Source organism: Corythoichthys intestinalis, chromosome 6 (assembly GCF_030265065.1).
Source record: "Corythoichthys intestinalis isolate RoL2023-P3 chromosome 6, ASM3026506v1, whole genome shotgun sequence".
Classification (NCBI taxonomy): Eukaryota; Metazoa; Chordata; class Actinopteri; order Syngnathiformes; family Syngnathidae; genus Corythoichthys; species Corythoichthys intestinalis.
Window position 1 is genome coordinate 4,567,754 of NC_080400.1, and position 16,392 is coordinate 4,584,145.

Genomic DNA, 16,392 nt, shown 5'->3' on the forward strand with positions numbered 1-16,392 from the left:
GACAGCCTCCTGTATATATTTGATCACCTCCTGGTAATTTATGGAGCATTTTTGGGTCACTGCCTGTACATTTTTTATCCTTTCCTGTTGATTTTGGAGCATTTCTATGCCACTTCCTGTCCGCTAGTCACTTCCTGTTGATTCTGGGTCACTTCCTGTATATTTTGTATCATTTCCTGTTGATTTTGGGGCATTTTTGGGCAACCTCCTGTATATATTATATCACTTCCTGGTAATTTTCGGGGCATTTTTGGACCACTTCCTGTCCGCTAGTCACTTCCTGTTGATTTTGGGTCACTTCCTGTACATTTTGCATCACTTCCTCTTGATTTTGGGGCTTTCTTGGGTCACTTCCTGTACATTTGACATCATTTCCTGTTGATTCTGGGTCACTTCCTGTACATTTTACATCATTTCCTGTTGATTTGGGGGCATTTTTGGACAGCCTCCTGTATATATTTGATCACCTCCTGGTGATTTATGGAGCATTTTTGGGTCACTTCCTGTTGATTTTGGGTCACTTCCTGTACATTTTGCATCATTTCCTGTTGACTGTGGGGCAAAGGGTATGCGTGGTAATTCCCGGTAATTTTTGCGGCATTTTTGGGCCACTTCCTGTCCGCTAGTCACTTCCTGTTGATTTTGGGTCACTTCCTGTACACTTTGCATCATTTCCTGTTGATTTTGGGGCATTTTTGGGCAACCTCCTGTATATATTTGATCAGTTCCTGATAATTTATGGGGCATTTTTGGGTCACTTCCTGTACATTTTTTATCATTTCTGGTTGATTTTGGAGCATTTCTATGCCACTTCCTGTCCACTAGTCACTTCCTGTTGATTCTGGGTCACTTTCTGTACATTTTGAATCATTTCTGTTTATTTTGGAGCATTTTTGGGCAACCTCCTGTATGACTTCCTGGTAATTTTCGGGGCATTTTTGAGCCACTTCCAGTCCGCTAGTCACTTCCTGTTGATATTGGGTCACTTTTTGTACATTTTGCATCATTTCCTGTTGATTTTGGGGCATTTTTGGGCAACCTCCTATACATATTTGATCACTTCCTGGTAATTTTCGGAGCATTTTTGAGCCACTTCCTGTCCGCTAGTCACTTCCTGTTGATTCCGGATCACTTCCTGTACCTTTTGCATCATTTCCTGTTGATTTTGGGGCATTTTTGGGCAACCTCCTATACATATTTGATCACTTCCTGGTAATTTTCGGGGCATTTTTGAGCCACTTCCTGTCCGCTAGTCACTTCCTGTTGATTCCGGATCACTTCCTGTACCTTTTGCATCATTTCCTGTTCATTTTGGGGCATTTTTGGGTCACTTCGTATGCATTTTGCACCATTTCCAGTTGATTTGGGGGAATTTTTTGGTAACTTTCCATGCATTGATCCCTTCCTGTTGTTTCTGGGTCACTTCCTGTACATTTTGCATAATTTCCTGTTGATTTTGTGGCCTTTTGGGGTCACGTTTTGTCCATTAGTGACTTCCTGTTGATTTTGGGTCACTTTGTGTACTTTTTGCGTCATTCCCTGTTGATTTTGGGGCATTTTTTTGGCGTTACTTCCTGTCCATTAGTCAATTCCTGTTGATTCTGGATCATTTCCTGTTGATTTTCGGTCATTCCAGATCACTTCTTGTATTTCTCACTTCTTGGGTCACTTCAGGTCCATTAGTCACTTCCTGTTCATTCTGGGTCACTTTCTGTACATTTAGCGTCATTTCCTGTTGATTTTGGGGCTATTTTGGGTCACCTCCTGTACATTTTGCATCACTCCTGTTGATTTTGGGATTTTTTGGGTCCATTAGTCACTTCCTGTTTATTCTGGGTCACTTTCTTTTTGTGTTTAGGGCAGTTACAGGTCGCTCCCTGTTGATTTTGTGTCACTTCCTGGACATTTAGGATCATTTCCTGTTGATTTGTGGTTATTCCAGGTCACTTCCTGTTCATTTTGGACCATCCTGTTTATTTTAAATCCTTTTCTGCTTATTATGGGGCATTCCCGGGTCACTTCCTGCTCATTTTCAGGAAAATGGGTCATTCCAGGTCACATTGTGTTCATTTTTGCACCATTCTGCTGATTTTGCGGCATTTCCAGACCACTTTCTTCGTTAACTCGTTAATAACAGCACTAATTTCCAATGATTTGACCTGAAATAAAAATGTATTTCCCAATTCAAAAAAACAACAACAAAGCAAAAAACAGACGACCCCAGCTTAAATCTGGTATATTTGTTCCTTCTTTTGTGTGTGGCCCCTCATACGTCTTCATTGAAGGAAAACATCTTTTGAAACATATGAAAATCAGTGTAGAACTATGATTTTTTTTTCTTGACTAAAATTCAATACGTACACAGTATTTACATTTCTGGCCCACAAAAACACATTCAATTAAGACCGTCGCTCTCCATTGAAAAGCATGTATTGCCAAACAGCAAATATTGGCAGAAAATTAAACATTTTCTGTGCCATGGACGGCGGTAGACGTCTAAACCGTTTGGTTTGGAAACGTATCGCTGTGAGTTCATTCAGCCTATTGTCATAAAATATGGTAAAATACGTTTCAGTTAGTTACAAAGTGCTTTTTTTTTTTTTCGTTAATCCACAAAAAATAATAATTATATATTAACTCCTTAATGCCGGAATACACATTTAACAAATATCCAAAAAAAAAAGCATTGGTACTTGGGAGTGGGGGGGATGGGGGGTCATTTATTAAATGAATATATAAAAATAAATAACATAAATATAAGAAAAATAAAAATGACTTTTAAAAAATTGAAATACTTAAAAAATCATAATCTAAAAAAACAAACAATGGAAATTAAAATTGAATTTTTTTTTTAAAAAAAGATATACATTTAACATATTTTGATTAAAAAAAAAAAAAAGTAAACTACAGAATTCCCCCCCCCCCAAATTATAAAATGCAATTTAAAATGGGAAACTAAAAAAAGAGTATAGACAATTTATCTCAAAAACAATTTAAATAAATAAATAATATAAAGAATAATGAATAAATTAAGCTGATTTAAAAAAAAAATATATATATATATATATATATACAGTGCCTTGCAAAAGTATTCGGCCCCCTTGAATCTTGCAACCTTTCGCCACATTTCAGGCTTCAAACATAAAGATATGAAATTTAATTTTTTGTCAAGAATCAACAACAAGTGGGACACAATCGTGAAGTGGAACAACATTTATTGGATAATTTAAACTTTTTTAACAAATACAAAACTGAAAAGTGGGGCGTGCAATATTATTCGGCCCCTTTACTTTCAGTGCAGCAAACTCACTCTAGAAGTTCAGTGAGGATCTCTGAATGATCCAATGTTGTCCCAAATGACCGATGATGATAAATAGAATCCACCTGTGTGTAATCAAGTCTCCGTATAAATGCACCTGCTCTGTGATAGTCTCAGGGTTCTGTTAAAGTGCAGAGAGCATTATGAAAACCAAGGAACACACCAGGCAGGTCCGAGATACTGTTGTGGAGAAGTTTAAAGCCGGATTTGGATTTCCCAAGCTTTAAACATCTCAAGGAGCACTGTGCAAGCCATCATATTGAAATGGAAGGAACATCAGACCACCGCAAATCTACCAAGACCCGGCCGTCCTTCCAAACTTTCTTTTCAAACAAGGAGAAAACTGATCAGAGATGCAGCCAAGAGGCCCATGATCACTCCGGATGAACTGCAGAGATCTACAGCTGAGGTGGGAGAGTCTGTCCATAGGACAACAATCAGTCGTACACTGCACAAATCTGGCCTTTATGGAAGAGTGGCAAGAAGAAAGCCATTTCTCAAAGATATCCATAAAAAGTCTCGTTTAAAGATTGCCACAAGCCACCTGGGAGACACACCAAACATGTGGAAGAAGGTGCTCTGGTCAGATGAAACCAAAATTGAACTTTTTGGCCACAATGCAATACGATATGTTTGGCGTAAAAGCAACACAGCTCATCACCCTGAACACACCATCCCCACTGTCAAACATGGTGGTGGCAGCATCATGGTTTGGGCCTGCTTTTCTTCAGCAGGGACAGGGAAGATGGTTAAAATTGACGGGAAGATGGATGCAGCCAAATACAGGAACATTCTGGAAGAAAACCTGTTGGTATCTGCACAAGACCTGAGACTGGGACGGAGATTTATCTTCCAACAGGGCAATGATCCAAAACATAAAGCCAAATCTACAATGGATAAACGTATCCAGGTGTTAGAATGGCCAAGTCAAAGTCCAGACCTGAATCCAATGGAGAATCTGTGGAAAGAGCTGAAGACTGCTGTTCACAAACACTCTCCATCCAACCTCACTGAGCTCGAGCTGTTTTGCAAGGAAGAATGGGCAAGAATGTCAGTCTCTCGATGTGCAAAACTGATAGAAACATACCCCAAGCGACTTGCAGCTGTAATTGGAGCAAAAGGTGGCGCTACAAAGTATTAACGCAAGGGGGCCGAATAATATTGCACGCCCCACTTTTCAGTTTTTTATTTGTTAAAAAAGTTGAAATTATCCAATAAATGTTGTTCCACTTCACGATTGTGTCCCACTTGTTGTTGATTCTTGACAAAAAATTAAAATTTTATATCTTTGTTTGAAGCCTGAAATGTGGCGAATGGTTGCAAGGTTCAAGGGGGCCGAATACTTTTGCAAGGCACTGTATATATATATATATATATATATATATATATATATGTATATATATATGCTTTGAAATAAAATTTATTATACTGTATATTTTTAATGTACCATTTATATCATTAAATTGAAAAATACAACTTAAAATGGGGAAAATAAAAAACAGAAAATATAGAAAATTAAAAAGTTGATTAAAAAATATAATATATAAAATAAAAATAAAACTATTTTCTATCAACACATTTATATCATTCAATTGAAAAATACAACTTAAATGGAAAAAAAAATACATTAAAAAAACAGTTGATAAAAATAATTTAATAATAAGCGTAATATAATACGACTTAAAATAATATTACATTTTTTTAAAAATCAAATATATTTTTTGTCGAAATATTTGTCATTACATTAAAATATACAGCTTAAAATGAGAAAATACAAAAAAATAAATAGCAGCAAAATATAGATAATTAAACAGCGCATTAAAATAATCCTAATACACCATAAAACTCAAATATTTTTATCGAAATATTTATGTCACAAATAAAAAAAAAAAATAAAAACATTTAAAAAATAGAAAACATTTTCTGAAATAAAAGATTTTAAAAATTCAAGGGGAAAAAAAATAAAGGAGCAATTAAATCATTTTTTTTCTCCTTTCTAGTATTTTATATATGTATTACTTATTCCTTCAATTTGAATTTATTTATGTATTATTTATTCCTTCAATTTGAATTTATTTGATTTCAACCCACTAATATTTACGCTCATGCTTTTCAATGGAAACGCTTACATACAAAAGTGCCAAGGAATCCACAATATTCTTCACCAACCACATAATAGCAACGTATTTATAGCAATATGCACACGTCGAGCATAGTCCCCCCCCCCCCGACCAACAGGGGGACACCTCGCTTCCTTCACCTTCACATTGGACGGACTGGCGGGGGGCTTGAGCCGACATTTTCCCGGTTTGAATCCTGAGACGAGAACCAGATGGCGTGGGGTTTCCTCGCTTGAGCCCTCGCGAATTTGTGCTTCGGAAAAACGGGCAAACAAGAAAAATACCGAATGATCTACCCGAGAGAATTGTGCTTCTACATTTTGCCTTTTCGGTGTGGGGATCGCGGAAAATAAATTCCGCTCGGGTTGTACTTGAACGTGTGCAGAAAAACAAAGATGGAGGCACCTTCCGCTGGAACTAAAAATAGTCAGTGAATGATAGTCCGAGAAAAACAAACAAAAACAAAAAAAGACACTGAGGCAGCTTGAAATTGCATGTTTGTTCGTCCCAAAGTAGCAAAGCAAAGCTTAAATGAAGTATTCCTTCTTCTCCTCGGCGTGTACGTGGTTGCCTTCCGCGTTGATGATGGCCGTGTCGGCGTCGGGGGCGTCCTCGGACCCTTTGGCCTCGTGCGTGAGATACGTGCCTGCCCACAAAAACAAACAAATACTAGATTTTTGAGTCTTGCACCCACGTATCGGAAATCGTGGTACTCAAGAGCAGTGTTGGGCACAAAATAATAATATGGAACATTTTTAATGGAAAAATATAAATTTTAAATTGAAAAAAATATTAAAAAGTTGATTTTCTAGTGTCGCACCCATATAGATACTAGAATTGATATTGCACTAATATGACCTTGTTTAACTCCTTGATGCCGGGATTTATATTACAATACATTAGAAATGCACATAACTACATGAACATACAGTAATTACAAAAAAAACAAAAACAAAACAATACATATATATTTTTCAAAAATTGGCATTAGGTACCTCACTACAGGTATTTACAGTACAGTTAACACAAGACAAAGACGAGACAAGACACGAGACACACGACACGATGAGACACAAGACAACATGCTCAAGACAAGACACGACACGTCAAGCTCAAGACACTACATGACACATGATGACACATCAAGCTCAAGACACCAAACGACACGCCAAGCTCAAGACATGACATGTCAAGCCCAAGACACGACAAGACATGACATGTCAAGCTCAAGATGCGACACGACTCATGAAGCTCAAGACACGACACATCAAGCTCAAGACACGACACGTCAAGCTCAGTACACGACACGCCAAGCTCAAGACACGAGACGCCAAGTTCAAGACATGACATGACATGTCAAGCTCAAGACGACACATGTCAAGCTCAAGACACGACATGACACGACAAGCTCAAGACACCACAAGACACATGACGACACATCAGGCTCAAGACACGACACATCAAGCCCAAGACACGACACGAAATGACATGTCAAGCTCACGATACGTCAAGCCCAAGACTAGACACGACAAGCTCAAAACACGACACGTCAAAGTCGACACAACACGACACGTCCAGCTCAAGACACGACACGACACGTCGAGTTCGAGACACTACACGCCAAGCTCAAGACACGACAGTACATGACATGTCAAGCTTAAGACACGACACGTCAAGCTCATGACACGACACAACATGTCAAACTCAAGACACGACACGACATGTTGAGCTCAAGACACGACACGACACGTCAAGCTCAAGACATGACATGACAAGCCCAAGACAAGACACGACACGACAAGACACGTCAAGCTCAAGACATGACATGACATGTCAAGCTCAAGACCCGACATGACACGACAAGCTCAAGACACCACAAGAAACATGACGACACATCAGGCTCAAGACACGACACATCAAGCTCAAGACACGACACGACACGTCGAGTTCGAACACTACACGTCAAGCTCAAGACACGACAGTACATGACATGTCAAGCTTAAGACACGACACATCAGGCTCAAGACACGACACATCAAGCTCAAGACATGACACGTCAAGCCCAAGACACGACACGACACAAAATGACACGTCAAGCTCACGACACGTCAAGCCCAAGACACGATAAGCTCAAAACACAACACGAAACGACAAGCTCAAGACACGACACGACACGTCAAGCTCAAGATACAACACCACACGTTGAGCTCGAGACACTACACGTCAGGCTCAAGACACGACAGATGTGATGTAGTATTCATTTATATTGTATATTTTATGTTGTATAACTTTAGTTCCTATGTGAATATTAGTTCCTACTTGTTTTGTTGTGGTAGGAGGGTTTTGTATTGAACACGGGGCCATGTTGGTGATTATTATAGCAGAAAAGACAGCAGTAAATCATCAAAGACAAGTCAATTGTGCCCCGATCTACCACTCAAGAGATCTGATGGACTCAAAAAGTGGGTTACGATTGCATATTAGTTTGAAAATCGCCCAGATCCACCGTATTTTTACACGAGTGACTTCCACTCTGCCTGATCCTAGCTACCGGTTGTAGTATTGATGCAGGAGGGTCGCGTCTCGCGTCAAATAATAAACTCTGCCGTTCTTTTCGCGTCTAACACGCGGCTGCACTGCGGCTGGTGTGCATTGGCTGATTGACTTTAACGCCCGCGTTTCACTGCGTTTGCGCGGCGGCCACATTGTCGCGCCGTTGACGTTTCTTACTGTCCTTCCGTGTTGGTCCTCATTATAGTAGAGAAGACGGAGTAAATATAATCTACACAAAAAAACTGTAATCCGATCGACTCACAGCCTCAAAAAGTAAGGGTTACATTATGTCAGAAACACGTTCGGTACGCCTCCGTTCCGAACAGAGCATCACATACCGAAACGGTTCAATACAAATACATGTACCGTTACACCCTTAGTTTTAATATAAATTTATTATAACTAGGGCTGTCAAATGATTAACATTTTTAATCGAGTTAATTGCAGCTCAAAAATGAATTAATCGTAATTAATCGCAACTCAAACCATCTCTAAAATATGCCATATTTTTCTGTAAATTATTGTTGGAATGAAAAGATAAGACACACGACGGATATATACATACAATATACGGTACATAAGTACTGTATTTGTTTATTGTAACAATAAATCCACAAATGGCATTAACATTCTTTCTGTTAAAGTGATCCACGGATAGAAAGACTTGTAGTTCTTATACGATAAATGTTATAGTTACAAGTTATAGTAATTTTATATTAAAACCCCTCTTCATGTTTTCGTTTTAATAAAATTTGTAAAATTTTCAATCAAAAGTAGAGCTAACATAATAATAATAAGAAGAATAAAAATAACAATAATAAAAATAGAGTGACCAAAGTCTAAGTTTTACATGTATTTTGCATAGCTATTTTGATATGGAATGCAGAGTTCATTTTGCATTGTTGTTTAACTGTGTGTCAGAATAGGGCCTCATTACTATAGACTGAAGTGCTTTTCTTTTTGTGAACATTATTTTTATGGGGGAGAGATAGGAATATTATTTTTGTTGTGCTTTCACTAAATGATACTTACAGTATCTGTACATATCTTACCCAAAATACAACAAGAGACAACTTACCGAAATATGTGTGGCGCACAAATAGCAATTTGCATTCCATTGTGAATACAGCATAAACGTCTCACAACTACTAATTCTCCCATGTTTAGAAGAAATAACATGAGTATGGAACGGCGCTGCCCCCAAGCGGCCGGTGGCATTCTCCTAACTCTTAATGTCCATAAACGGCCTCATTGTAATCTGTTTGAGGCAATATGCGAGATGGTCATTCACCCAAGCGCCAGCAGAGGGCGGCAAAACTCCATAACAACAAGTGAGCGTTTCAGTGTACTGTCATTTAAATCTGTCTGAGCGGGACATCTGCGTTAATTGCGTCAAATATTTTAACGTGATTAATTTTAAAAATTAATTAACGCCCGTTAACGCGATAATTTTGACAGCCCTAATTATAACGTGTACTAACATTTATTTTTTAAGAACTACACGTCTTTCTATCCGTGGATCCCTTTAACAGAAAGAATGTTGTGGTCATGTTGTGTCATGATAATGCTACCTTGTTGATTTATTGTTATAATAAACAAATACAGTACTTATGTACAGTATATTGAATGTATATATCCGTCTTGTGTCTTATCTTTCCATTCCAACAATAATTTACAGAAAAATAAGGCATATTTTAGAGATGGTTTGAATTGCAATTGATTACGAACAATGATATAGTTAAGCTGTGATTAATTTGATTAAAAATTGTAATCGTTTCACAGCCCTAAAATAAAAATATGAAAACAATAATAAAAATGTGAATTAAAAAATTGGGGAATTGCATTACTGTGTCATGTGCAAAAGGGGAGGAGCTTGACAACGAGACAATATTTTAATCATGTAAACTGTCTGAATGCTGTACAGAAGTGCAGACATGTGCAAGCTAGGTTAGACAAGTTATGTGTGGGATTTGCAGTTTAACGCCATGTAATGGCCACGGGGACAAAACGATTTATGAACCTGGTGGTCCTGCGCCGCACGCTGCGGAACGTCTTACCAGGGGAAGTTATATTGAATGATTCAAATGTATTTGGCTCGTATTTTAAACTGGTTTTACCCTGATGATAAAATTGAATGCGCTGTTTTAGTAGTGCTTGGAAAAAATTTAAATAGCATTCATTATTATACAAAAAAATCCTACAAAAGCCAATCTGGGACAAATTCATTTCATATTTCAAGGTATCTTGGAACACTAAATGGTTTTACATAATGTCAAAAGTTAGGGGAAAAAAAAAAACAACTTACCTTTATGTCTGGCCAAGTAACGTCCTAGAAGAATGATCAAACACAAGGTGATGAAGACCACCACGGCAACCACGCCGCCGATAACAGCGTGGTCCGGTCCGTGCTGTCCCACGGCGTTTGGGTCTGGAAGACAAAAAAAAAAAAAAAAAAAAAAGGGTAGTGGGTAGCACTGCGCTAAATGGGAAAAACATGTCATGTGACATAATACGAAACTCGTACTCACACTACGACTTTAAACTCTAATACAACCACCTTAATCTTGGATTACTGACATTTCTCTCGTACTAATACTACGACTTTAATCTTGTAAATCTATGACTTTCAACCTGTATTAATCATAAGCGGATTTTAAGGGGGGGGGGGCTCCCCCGGTGGCCAAAAAGTGTCATTGCATATAATTGACTTTCCTATATACAGTGGGGCAAATACAGTGCCTTGCAAAAGTATTTGGCCCCCTTGAACCTTTCGCCACATTTCAGGCTTCAACATATCGTTTTGCATTGTGGCCGAAAAGTTTCAATTTTGGTTTCATCTGACCAGAGTACCTTCTTCCACATGTTTGGTGTGTCTCCCAGGTGGCTTGTGGCAAACTTTAAACGAGACTTTTTATGGATATCTTTGAGAAATGGCTTTCTTCTTGCCACTCTTCCATAAAGGCCAGATTTGTGCAGTGTATGACTGATGACTGTCCTATGGACAGACTCTCCCACCTCAGCTGTAGATCTCTGCAGTTCATCCGGAGTGATCATGGGCCTCTTGGCTGCATCTCTGATCAGTTTTCTCCTTGTTTGAGAAGAAAGTTTGGAAGGACGGCCGGGTCTTGGTAGATTTGCAGTGGTCTGATGCTCCTTCCATTTCAATATGATGGCTTGCACAGTGCTCCTTGAGATGTTTAAAGCTTGGGAAATCTTTTTGTATCCAAATCCGGCTTTAAACTTCTCCACAACAGTATCTCGGACCTGCCTGGTGTGTTCCTTGGTTTTCATAATGCTCTCTGGACTTTAAACAGAACCCTGAGACTATCACAGAGCAGGTGCATTTATACGGAGACTTGATTACACACAGGTGGATTCTATTTATCATCATCGGTCATTTAGGACAACATTGGATCATTAAGAGATCCTCACTGAACTGGAGTGAGTTTGCTGCACTGAAAGTAAAGGGGCCGAATAATATTGCACGCCCCACTTTTCAGTTTTTTATTTGTTAAAAAAGTTTAAATTATCCAATAAATGTTGTTCCACTTCACGATTGTGTCCCACTTGTTGTTGATTCTTGACAAAAAAAATTAAATTTCATATATGTTTGAAGCCTGAAATGTGGCGAAAGGTTGCAAGATTCAAGGGGGCCGAATACTTTTGCAAGGCACTGTATATATGATCTTTATTCAGGAGTCACACGGGGTGTCCATATCACACAAATCAACAGAAAAATGACATAAGAAAACACAGAAACAGAAACTGAAAAAGCAAAAACATGAAAAAGGCACAAACTATCTCTGCACAACAAACAGGCTTTTACTCCAATGGCGCCACATGCTTGACCTTACATCTATAACTATTTTTAGGATCCGTTATTTTCATTAAAATACTATTTTCGGACTCATTTAATTGACACATGAACTTATACATCAGATTTCTTAGTAGCGCTTTAAAGGTGGGTAACCCAGAATTGACAAATAATTTGCTGGCGCTGCACCATCTAGGCACCTCAAGGCATCGTTATAAGCTACATTTAGCCTCTGTATGGACTTCGCTAAGTACCTGGTCCACAGGTGAGCAGTGTATAATGGTGTGCAATATGCCCAGAATAGTGATATTTTCACGTGGATGGAACACATAAAGAATATTCTCTTAAGCATATTTCCCTGTGCATAAAGTTTACTGCATTGACGGTGAATGTCCCTGTCGTCTGAAAAATCATCAGTTATAAAATGTCCGCGATATTTAGCCTCATTGCAGTCATTTAGAGCTTTTTTGCCCAGAAAGAAGCGAGGGAATACAGCCCCCCTATCTTCTTTAGATCTTAAAATCATAAAGTTACTTTTCTCTGCATTGTATTTGATGTCAAATTGGTCACCAAACTGAGAACATAATGAGAGTAACTCCTGTAAGCCAGCACTATATGGAGAGAGCACCACCACATCATCCGCGTATATACAGTGCCTTGCAAAAGTATTCGGCCCCATTGAATCTTGCAACCTTTCGCCACATTTCAGGCTTCAAACCTAAAGATATGAAATTTAATTTTTTTTGTCAAGAATCAACAACAAGTGGGACACAATCGTGAAGTGGAACAACATTTATTGGATAATTTCAACTTTTTTAACAAATAAAAAACTGACAAGTGGGGCGTGCAATATTATTCGGCCCCTTTACTTTCAGTGCAGCAAACTCACTCCAGAAGTTCAGTGAGGATCTCTGAATGATCCAATGTTGTCCTAAATGACCGATGATGATAAATAGAATCCACCTGTGTGTAATCAAGTCTCCGTATAAATGCACCTACTCTGTGATAGTCTCAGGGTTCTGTTTAAAGTGCAGAGAGCATTATGAAAACCGAGGAACACACCAGGCAGGTCCGAGATACTGTTGTGGAGAAGTTTAAAGCCGGATATGGATACAAAAAGATTTCCCAAGCTTTAAACATCTCAAGAAGCACTGTGCAAGCCATCATATTGAAATGGAAGGAGCATCAGACCACTGCAAATCTACCAAGACCCGGCCGTCCTTCCAAACTTTCTTCTCAAACAAGGAGAAAACTGATCAGAGATGCAGCCAAGAGGCCCATGATCACTCCGGATGAACTGCAGAGATCTACAGCTGAGGTGAGAGAGTCTGTCCATAGGACAGTCATCAGTCATACACTGCACAAATCTGGCCTTTATGGAAGAGTGGCAAGAAGAAAGCCATTTCTCAAAGATATCCATAAAAAGTCTCGTTTAAAGTTTGCCACAAGCCACCTGGGAGACACACCAAACATGTGGAAGAAGGTACTCTGGTCAGATGAAACCAAAATTGAAACTTTTCGGCCACAATGCAAAACGATATGTTTGGCGTAAAAGCAACACAGCTCATCACCCTGAACACACCATCCCCACTGTCAAACATGGTGGTGGCAGCATCATGGTTTGGGCCTACTTTTCTCCAGCAGGGACAGGGAAGATGGTGAAAATTGACGGGAAGATGGATGCAGCCAAATACAGGAACATTCTGGAAGAAAACCTGTTGGTATCTGCACAAGACCTGAGACTGGGACGGAGATTTATCTTCCAACAGGACAATGATCCAAAACATAAAGCCAAATCTACAATGGATAAACGTATCCAGGTGTTAGAATGGCCAAGTCAAAGTCCAGACCTGAATCCAATGGAGAATCTGTGGAAAGAGCTGAAGACTGTTGTTCACAAACACTCTCCATCCAACCTCACTGAGCTCGAGCTGTTTTGCAAGGAAGAATGGGCAAGAATGTCAGTCTCTCGATGTGCAAAACTGATAGAAACATACCCCAAGCGACTTGCAGCTGTAATTGGAGCAAAAGGTGGCGCTACAAAGTATTAACGCAAGGGGGCCGAATAATATTGCACGCCCCACTTTTCAGTTTTTTATTTGTTAAAAAAGTTGAAATAATCCAATAAATGTTGTTCCACTTCACGATTGTGTCCCACTTGTTGTTGATTCTTGACAAAAAATTAAAATTTTATATCTTTATGTTTGAAGCCTGAAATGTGGCGAAAGGCTGCAAGGTTCAAGGGGGCCGAATACTTTTGCAAGGCACTGTAAGATGGTTAATGTGCTTCCTACAACACAGCCAGTATTACATCTATTGAGACGGTTGGAAAATTCGTCCATGTATACATTGAACAGATATGGTGAGAGTATTCCTCCCTGTCTCACACCGTTACCAACTCTGAAGGAAGAAGAAACCGTGCTACCCCACTTAATGTGAACAAGCTGATTTGCATACCAAAAAGCTAGAATACGGATGACATATTTGGGCACCCCCCTTTGTGTCAACATAGGAAAGAGTTTGCTATGATTGATCCGATCAAAAGCTTTTGATGGATCAATAAAGCATAAAAACATTGTTGAGTTCAGGCCTTGATACTTCAGTAGTAATTCCTTCAACGCAAATATCTGTTCCATGTTTTCTTTTGAATCCAAACTGATTGTCAATTGTGGAAATAAATGTAGCGATTCTGTTCAGTATGATTGTCTCCAGCACTTTAGACAGCACACTGGCCAGAGCAATTGGTCTATAATTAATTTTCCCAGTCTTATCTTTTATAATAGGCGCAAGTTGTACTGCCATCATAGAGTCGGGTAGAATGCCATGTTTAAAGAAGCCATAAAAACACAAGGCTAGGAGAGGAATTACCTTCTGACTGGCATGTTTTAAGTGCTCACACAAACTGGTTAAACTTGAGAGTAGCTGAGATCTGTCATGACAGAACATCGCTTCAATGATATCTGGCGCCATCTAGCGTCGTGAATGGGTATAATGTCTAGAACGCGAATATAAGACAGCCCCCTCTTTTTCAATCTTATTTCAATGCAAAAAACACCGTCTTATATTCGGGCCAATACGATATTAGCTATCTTTTACAACTACCGTACTCTCGGTCAGGCTTGTACTTGATGAAAGCGGCTCACAAATAAGGCAATTTTCCAGCTCGGGGCCAGCTTTGTTAGCTCATCCATCATGAGGCGGCCGCTCCGTGTCATGTCGGCCCGGCGCACGTTGCCGGCGGACACGGAACGTGATTGCCCGACGCCGCTAAAAAAAACTGCGGGGAAGGCGTGCTAGGATGGGAAAATCAAATCTGCAATAGGTAAAATGCTCGGTGTAAAGAAATCAACTGTGGGAGCAATTATTAGAAAATGGAAGACATACAAGACCATGGAATCTTCCTCGATCTGGGGCTCCGTGCAAGATCTCACCCCGTGGCGTCACAATGATAACAAGAACGGTGAGCAAAAATCCCATAAACACACGGGGGGACCTAGTGAATGACCTACAGAGAGCTGGGACCACAGCCACAAAGGCTACTATCAGTAACACAGTGCACCGCTAAGGACTCAAATCCTGCACGGCCGGACGTGTCCCCCTGCTGGAGCCAGTACACGTCCAGGCCCATCTGCGGTTCGCTAGAGAGCACTTGGATGATCCAGAAGAGGACTGGGAGAATGTGTTATGATCAGATGACACCAAAATAGAACTTTTTGGTAGAAACACAGGGTCTCGTGTTTGGAGGAGAAAGAATACTGAATTGCATCCGAAGAACACCATACCCACTGTGAAGCATGGGGGTGGAAACACCATGCTTTGGGGCTGTTTTTCTGCAAAGGGACCAGGACGACTGATCTGTGTAAAGGAAAGAATAAATAGGGCCACGTATGGAGAGATTTTGAGTGAAAATCTTCCATCAGCAAGGGCATTGAAGATGAGACGTGGCTGGGTCTTTCAGCATGACAATGATCCCAAACACACAGCCAGGGCAACAAAGGAGTGGCTTCGTAAGAAGCATTTCAAGGTCCTGTAGTGGCCTAGCCAGTCTCCAGATCTCAACCCCATAGAAAATCTGCGGAGGGAGTTGACAGTCCGTGTTGCCCAACGACAGCCCCAAAACATCACTGCTCTAGAGGAGATATGCATGAAGGAATGGGCCAAAATACCAGCAACAGTGTGTGAAAAGCTTGTGAAGGGTTACAGAAAACGTTATTGCCAACAAAGGGTACATAACAAAGTATTGAGATGAACTTTTGGTATTGACAAAATACTTATTTTCCACCATGATTTGCAAATAAATTCTTTAAAAATCAAACAATGTGATTTTCTGTTTTTTTTCCCCCCACATTCTGTCTCTCATGGTTGAGGTTTCAATTCCTGTTGATTTTGGGGCATACTTGGGTCACTTATCAATGATTTTGGGTCACTTCTTGTTGACTTTGGGTCACTTCTGGGTCACTTACTGCGCTATATAAGTATAACACCATTTAGCATTTCTGTTGTTTTGGGGCATTTCTGGGTCACTTCCTTTTGGTTTCAGGTCACATTCTGTTGGTTTTGGGTCACTTCCTGTTGATTTTTGAGGC

The 16,392-nt window shown here is 39.7% G+C and overlaps 1 protein-coding gene across 1 annotated transcript in view; it reads right to left on the bottom strand.

Annotated features, from left to right (window-relative positions):
• Positions 1 to 5,056: 5,056 nt before the first annotated feature.
• The window catches only part of LOC130917258 (cell adhesion molecule 2-like), a 266,201-nt gene continuing 254,865 nt past the window's right edge, over positions 5,057 to 16,392 (bottom strand). The window contains exons 10-11 of the mRNA XM_057838478.1: positions 10,298 to 10,420; positions 5,057 to 6,085 (exon numbers count right to left, since the gene is read on the bottom strand). Coding sequence (XP_057694461.1) covers positions 5,967 to 6,085; positions 10,298 to 10,420 — 242 coding nt within the window. The 3' untranslated portion in view covers positions 5,057 to 5,966. The remainder of the gene's footprint in view (positions 6,086 to 10,297; positions 10,421 to 16,392) is intronic.